Below are 7,418 nucleotides of genomic sequence, written 5' to 3'. Positions count from 1 at the left end.
ATTTGAGTACATTTAAGTTTGGACTCTAGAGTGTACGCTCATCACACACACACATGTACTTTGCACCACAATTGCATAGTACTCATACATGTATAGATGTGCAATTAATACCAAATTTATATTTTGATCTAAATATATTGACCATAAAGATACTTGTAGCTTTAAAAATCCAAGAAACAATATTACAATTGACGTGTACTCCATTAATTTAGTCCTTGTAATACATCTTTAATGAAAATGAAACATAGATGTTGGATGTTGGAAATTAAACCTGTTGATATATATGGATCGTAGAAAATCTATGTGGATGCTAGAAAATCTATGTTGATATATATGGATGTTGGATTTTGGGTGCTAGAAATGCTTAGTTCTGTGTGTAGATAACACCAAATCTATTTCATCACGAAACTTTACATAAACTGACCTGCATCACTATACATGTTTTTCTTTTATTTTAGCATATTGAACTTTAAAACCCTAATCCTGATTTTTTTTAAATCCGGGATGAACGGAGCCCGGGATCCGAAATCAGTTTTTTCTTCTTTCCCCCATTTTGTTTTTGGGGTTCGAACCAAAAGCATGTTTGGTTGGGCTTATTGTTTGTTTTTCACTTTAGCCTATTTATGGGCTTTTGGCTTGGATCATCATGTATCAATATTGAGTCATAAGTCAACGGCCGAAGCCAAAAGCCCACAAATAGAATCCTTTTGGCTTATAAGCCAGATTGCAAAAGTTAAAAAGAAGCCCAACCAAACACCTCCAAAAATTTATCCAGACTACTAAAGTCACAAAGTTAATCTACAACATCAAAACTATCGTGATCGTTGGATCTATTATTCATAACTAGGACATAGTAAGAGATCACAAGTCTTAGAGACAAATAATCTGTTTTGAAAGTTATGCATTGATGGGTTCCAAATGAAATAAGAAGGTGAAAAAATAATCCCCAAATATTATCAATAGAGTTTGATTTCATACTAGAGATTCCGTCAAGAATGTCCCTATCCTAACTACACAAGGACCTGCCAGAAGAAACATAAGCTGCACAAAATACAAAAGAGAATAGACAGATATGTTAGAAATTCCCACTAAAAACGGAAATATATGGCCGTCAATATGTGGACCCTCATAATAAAGTAACTTTTGACGGTTCAGATTGAAATAAAATTTTCATGAGCCAACGCTTAATGCTAAATCCTTTTATGGCCCATTCTTACAACCCAGCATGAACGCTTCATGCGTGCAAGACATATATTTTAGTCGCTCGTGCAAGACACTGTGGTAAAGTCCGAATGTGTAAAACTCTTACCCATGGATACCAGTCTTTGAGTGGGACTTCAAAATCCAGTCATCGTACATTTTCCTACCTCAAATCTCGTCCGATTTTTTCATACTAGACGATTCTAAGAAGAATGTTCCTATCCTAACTACACAAGGACCTATTGGAAGAAGCATAAGCTAGCAAGAAAAATTCCAATCAAACTTGCTTCACTTTGACTATCCCATATAACTAGAGTAGTGAAAATAATATTGCTAATTAATGCTAAACAATTATTCCTTTTCAAGAAATATTTCCTATTTTTTGCATACTCATTTAAAACAGCAATTGTCATATTTGAAACTTCAAAGGGTGTCTATTACATCATGTATTTTAGAAAAATGGGAGAACATGAGTGGAAGTAAGACTTATTAACCTCACGTGTTGGCCTAACATCACATGGAAACTACCAGGAAGCTTACGATGTAATATCATCTTATGTGAGGGACACAAATGGGTATTAAGACAAATGATATATCTGGAAACGTGATAATAACTATTTGTCCCCAAATCAATTATGATTAAACATATACACCACAAAAGTTATATATTATTTGGTAAAGAATTTTAGTTGTTTTAGAATAACATTACTTTCCATATATAGTTAAATATTATTTTATGTGACAAACAAAATAATATTGCTCAAAAACAATCAACACACCGAAGATGAAACCCTCACATTTGAGTACATTTAAGTTTGGACTCTAGAGTGTACGCTCATCACACACACACATGTACTTTGCACCACAATTGCATAGTACTCATACATGTATAGATGTGCAATTAATACCAAATTTATATTTTGATCTAAATATATTGACCATAAAGATACTTGTAGCTTTAAAAATCCAAGAAACAATATTACAATTATTCCCTATTGATATTTGGTCCCTCCAATAACATTGGATGTTCAAAATAAAAATAGAAATAAAAATAACTATTTATTGACTTATTTGTGATATCTAATTATATTTTCAAATCTATCCTTTATTATCCTCTTATGTACAGGTTGTAGCAACAAAACTTTTTGATGTTCTGCGAAGCAAGCATGGAGCTGATTTCAACTCTTTTATCAAAAATAAAATTTCCCCTCTACCTGGAGACATCACTAAGGAAACCTGTGCACTCAGAAATTCTATGGTTGAACAGATCTCTAAGGATATCCATGTCATTGTGAGTGTAGCTGCAACTACTAGCTTCTATGAGAGGTGCGTATAATATAAAAAGGGTTGCATATATATCAGCTGACTTAGAAGGATTTATTTGTCAATCGATGGACGGGACCATCTGATTCAAAGTACCTAGTAATTAGGAGAAACTAGTATCAATAGTTTCCTGAATATAGATTCATTAGATTCACATAAAAGTAACGATTAAAGTTTCATTTTATAAATTGTGTCATGTCAAAATTGTCTTCTGGTTTTTCTAAATAAAAATGTGTTATCTAATTATACATGTAGTAGGCAGATAATACATATGGCATATGGGTAGTCTATGTATATTGTTCTAACGTGTTTTCTAGACATGTGTCACCTTTTTTGGTGTCCGCTATATAAGAAAACTATTAAGAAATAAGAGAATAATTTTACTAAGGAAAATCCATAGGAAAATTATATGTCCACCCACCATTTGCTGTATTGTTATAAAGGGCTTAAACTCACTCAACATCTCCTTGGACATTCCATGTGCAGATATGATGTCGCTCTGGCATCAAATACCTTAGGAGTTGCCCACGTGTGCGATTTAGCAAAGAAGTGTGCTAATCTTAAAATGCTCCTTCATGTTTCCACTGGTAAGCACGTCCTCTGCTCCTGCTTCTTAGCTCATATTTCTTAAATTGATGACAGATAAATATGGTTGGATCATCTAGTTGTGTGTGTGTGTGTGTGTGTTTGTGTGTGTGTGTGTGAAACATTCTATAAACACATATAATAATGTTCTTTTCTTGAGTAGCTTTCGTAGCCGGGGAGCAAGAAGGCCTGTTATTGGAGAAGCCGTTTGATGTAGGCAAAGCACTAAAGAAAGACTATAACTTGGACATCCAATCTGAGATAAAATTAGTTGAGAGTGTCAAGTCAAAACTCAGGATACAATTCTCTAATGACAAGATAGAGAAAAGGAAAATGAAGGAACTTGGATTGAAAAGGTCTGGATAAATATATACATACTTTCTTAACTAATTTCATCTCATAGATGTGACCATGAAGAAATAGATAACATAATTAACATGTGGTATAAATTTTTTCCAGGGCTAGGCACTTTGGTTGGCCTAACGTGTATTCACTCACAAAGGCCATGGGGGAGATGTTGCTAGGAACCTTAGGACGAGACCTTCCAGCTGTCATAGTACGGCCAAGCATCATATCTAGCACTTTCCAAGAACCAATGCCTGGTTGGACGGAGGGAACTAGGTAAACCTATTAAAATTAACTTTTTTGTTGTTGATAGTAAATGGTTTTGCGTATCTGTGATAGTAGTTAAATTCCATGCATGTTAACAGATTGTTTCACTTTGGTTGTAGGACAATGGATATGTTGTATGTTGCTTACAATGACCAGAAACTTCCGTGTTTTATCGCTGATCGTACTGTCATTGTCGATGTGGTGAGTATTGCAAAAAACAGAATTCAATAAATGCATACACATGGCAAAAGTGTGTGTGTGTGTGTGTGTGTCTATGTGCATCGTGTTTTTTGACATTTATATCAAATATAGTTCCTATATATCATTGTCAATATATTAGGGTGCTTTTAGTGCACGTAATATATGCCTTGAGTGGTCTATACATTTCACTCATATCGTAATGAACTATTATATACATTTACATGCACTTATTACAGTTATGGTTTTGACTTTAATTACAAAACTGCAATATGTTATAGATACCAGGAGACATGGTAATTAATGCACTGATGGTCGCCATGGCCATTCATTGGGACACACATGGAACACAGGCAATTTACCATGTAACCACAGGCCATCGGAACCCATTGCTTTTTTCCACTTTTCTGGAATCAGGCTATGAGTATTTCCGCTCTAATCCTCGTGTAACCAAGGACGGGAGGATTGTCAAGGATAGAAGGGTGAAATTTTTCAAGACATATACATTTTTTCGTTTATACATGATCCTGCGGTATAACCTAGCATTAGAGGTATGTACAAATTTCTTTTAAACTGATGTATACCCTTATCTAAGTGGATATAAAGATGCCGTTAATACTTGCTAAACATCTGAAGTTTCAATCTCCAAGAATTTTTTTGCTTTAATTGGTGTTGCAATAGTGCAACTTAGAATCTATCGAGTTATACAAGAGATGGACAAATCTTACAGAAAAAAATTGAACATGTATATTCAGCTCATTTAAATGGGGTCATACAAGGAATTGTCAAATAAATATGTTACAACTATGAATTATGTAATGACTTGTGTAATCTTGTGATATACAGACGTTGCATGTGATGAGTGTATTTGGGCATTCATTGTCCCAGCATTACAATAAGCTCAAACGTGGCTACAATTTCCTGATACTTGTCGCCAAGTTGTACGCCCCATATGCGTTCTTCAAAGGGTGGTGAGAATCTTCCACTTAATTATATTATATTAGAACATAACTTTATTTCATTCTTATAGTCTCAAATTCTTCCAACTCTCATTTCGCAGAAGATAGCATTAATTTCTTTGAATGTTTCTTGAGCTTATGAATTTGTTGACAACGCTAGCTTTATTTTCTCAGTATGACTTAGTTCTTTGAATGTTTATTCATTGGAATGGTTAACTGTAAATTCCACAAAACCTACCATTAGTTGCTCCATGTCTATGTTATGTTTTGAATAGTACATCACCACAACATGTCATAGCTAGCGGTAGTTGGTAGTTCTATTCTTTCCAATACACACATCTTGCCCAAAGTTTGTACCATTTATGGTCAAGGACCAGCTAGTGCTTTTCGTTATGGAAAAGGTATAGCAATGATTCAAAATCTAGTGTTGACCATACAATATTTTCATTGGTGCCCCATATTACCAAGAAAAATGACAATACTCCCTCCGTATCATTATATTCCGCATATAAAATTTGGTCAAAGTCAAACTTTGTCAACTTTGAAAGAGTTTATAGAAAAATTTATCAACACTCACAATATGAAATCGATATTATTAGATGCATCATGAAACTAATTTTCATACGGTATAGTTTTAGTATTGTAAATGTTGATATTTTTTCCTACAAAGTTAGTCAAACTTTATAAAGTTTGACTTTGACCAAATTTTATAAGAAGACTAAAAAGAAACAGAGAGAGTATTGTATTCATGCAAGCTATTAAGATACGCATACAACTAATATTACCATCACACATTAAACCCACTTATCAACTATAAGATACATCAAGAAGCACACCATGCATGTGCAAGCAATAACAAATGCTCAATTTCTACATCTATATCAAGGGTTTTTATTTGTTGGCGGATATGTACAAACTTTGCAAACAATTTTGTTATCGTTCTTGGCTAAATTATTATGTGCTTATTTACATCTACGATACTGATCTAACTTTTCCCTCCGTCCTATGAAGCTTTGATGACACGAACATGAGAAATTTGTGGGCAATAACCTCTACAGACCAGCTGAAGGATGGATCCACGTTTGATTGTGATCCTGCATGCATCGATTGGGGCTCATATCTCATCAACACACACATTCCGGCTGCTCTAACATATGCTCGCAATAATAATTAGATGAACAAAGCTTACAAAAGTGCATAGGGGAGAAGAGATTAGAATATCTATTTCTAATAGTAATCATGTATGTCGTTTATGTATGTGATGTAATGTTTATATATCTCATGTATAACAGCATGCTCATGCTTCCCACGTATGTACCTCAAACATACATAGGCGAAATATAGGTGTATATATTTCATGGCCATAAACATATTTTGTTTGATATAAAAAATGTGGTGTGTCCAAACTATCATGGAATAATACGTGTTACATGTGTGTAATAGTTACAAGAAATATTAGTGAAGTCGAGTTAAGGTTGTCAGAATCGCGATATTGAATCGGATCAGAGCGCCGATGGTAGGATCACAAATCATAGAATCTTCACTATCAGGATCGTAGAAACGCAGATTCTATGAACTAAAGTCGTAGAATCATAGGGGTTAGGTTGGATCGTAAAGTCGTAGAATCGTATAACAGAATCGTGATTTATTCTGACAACCTTGCGAGTTACTATTATAAGAATTTTCTCAAACTTGTGAGTATTGGTTATAGAACACGGAACTTTGTATTTGTTTTTTTCTATATTTTGTTCTTATAACTACAAATGTTCGGCCCGAATCTACTCTTGCAGACAATTATAAGATTGATGTACGAACCAAGAGGTTAACAAAAACAATGTTTTTTGTGGGTGAATGAAAACAATGTTTTGATTCATAAAATACGTAACATACAACTAACATAAAGAAAACATGATTGCACAAATTACATGGAGTGAGAGGTAGAGCTATGCTTGCCCCACACCCCGAGGAACAAATTATTCTTCTCATACATGACCTCCATCACTCTTCTATAGAAGAGACTTCTCTGTGGTCTTGTGTAACCCTGCCAAATATTTCAGGGTATGCATCAAAACCAATTGGAAGAACCAAGCCTTTTTTAACACGAGCATTACTCCTGGACTTACATCTGGTTCAGTGAACCATAGATAACCTACTGATATGAAGATTGGCATTTAGGGGAAGATAATCATTTTTTCGAGTAATCGGCAGAAGGGCTACCTTTTCATTGAGAAGGAGATGTAATATGTACAAGTTGACATCTTTTAAAAGGGTACATGATGGAAAACCCCAAGAAATTATACCACATCACTAGTAGGAAAACCCCTTATATGATTTTGCTAGTAGCAACGTTCGTCAAGAAAGAAACATGGCTTTTAACTTGACCAACCACCCACGGTGCCTAGAAAAATCTTGGCGCTTCTACTGCTACATAACTAGCAGTGTGCCAACTAAATAACCGGTGCTAGTGTTGTACACCATGGGAGCTATTCTACCTCGAAACGCCATCAGTGTTTGAGTAACAAAGACGCTGCAAGAAGGCTG

The 7,418-nt window shown here is 34.6% G+C and overlaps 1 protein-coding gene across 2 annotated transcripts in view; it reads left to right on the top strand.

Moving 5' to 3' along the window:
* LOC119347941 (fatty acyl-CoA reductase 1-like) overlaps positions 1-6,319 on the top strand; it is a 10,522-nt gene extending 4,203 nt beyond the window's left edge. Inside the window, exons 3-10 of one of the 2 annotated variants that reach the window (XM_037616412.1) lie at positions 2,327-2,526; positions 3,010-3,110; positions 3,272-3,464; positions 3,568-3,729; positions 3,840-3,921; positions 4,200-4,469; positions 4,765-4,889; positions 5,889-6,319. In XM_037616412.1, the coding sequence (XP_037472309.1) occupies positions 2,327-2,526; positions 3,010-3,110; positions 3,272-3,464; positions 3,568-3,729; positions 3,840-3,921; positions 4,200-4,469; positions 4,765-4,889; positions 5,889-6,051 (1,296 nt within the window). In that variant the 3' untranslated portion in view covers positions 6,052-6,319. The remainder of the gene's footprint in view (positions 1-2,326; positions 2,527-3,009; positions 3,111-3,271; positions 3,465-3,567; positions 3,730-3,839; positions 3,922-4,199; positions 4,470-4,764; positions 4,890-5,888) is intronic. The other variant, XM_037616413.1, reaches the window with a different exon arrangement.
* The last annotated feature ends 1,099 nt before the right edge of the window (positions 6,320-7,418 follow it).

The sequence above is a fragment of the Triticum dicoccoides genome, unplaced genomic scaffold, assembly GCF_002162155.2.
Source record: "Triticum dicoccoides isolate Atlit2015 ecotype Zavitan unplaced genomic scaffold, WEW_v2.0 scaffold80266, whole genome shotgun sequence".
Lineage (NCBI taxonomy): Eukaryota > Viridiplantae > Streptophyta > Magnoliopsida > Poales > Poaceae > Triticum > Triticum dicoccoides.
Note: the sequence above shows the minus strand (reverse complement) of the source record. Positions and strands in the feature narration are given on the sequence as shown.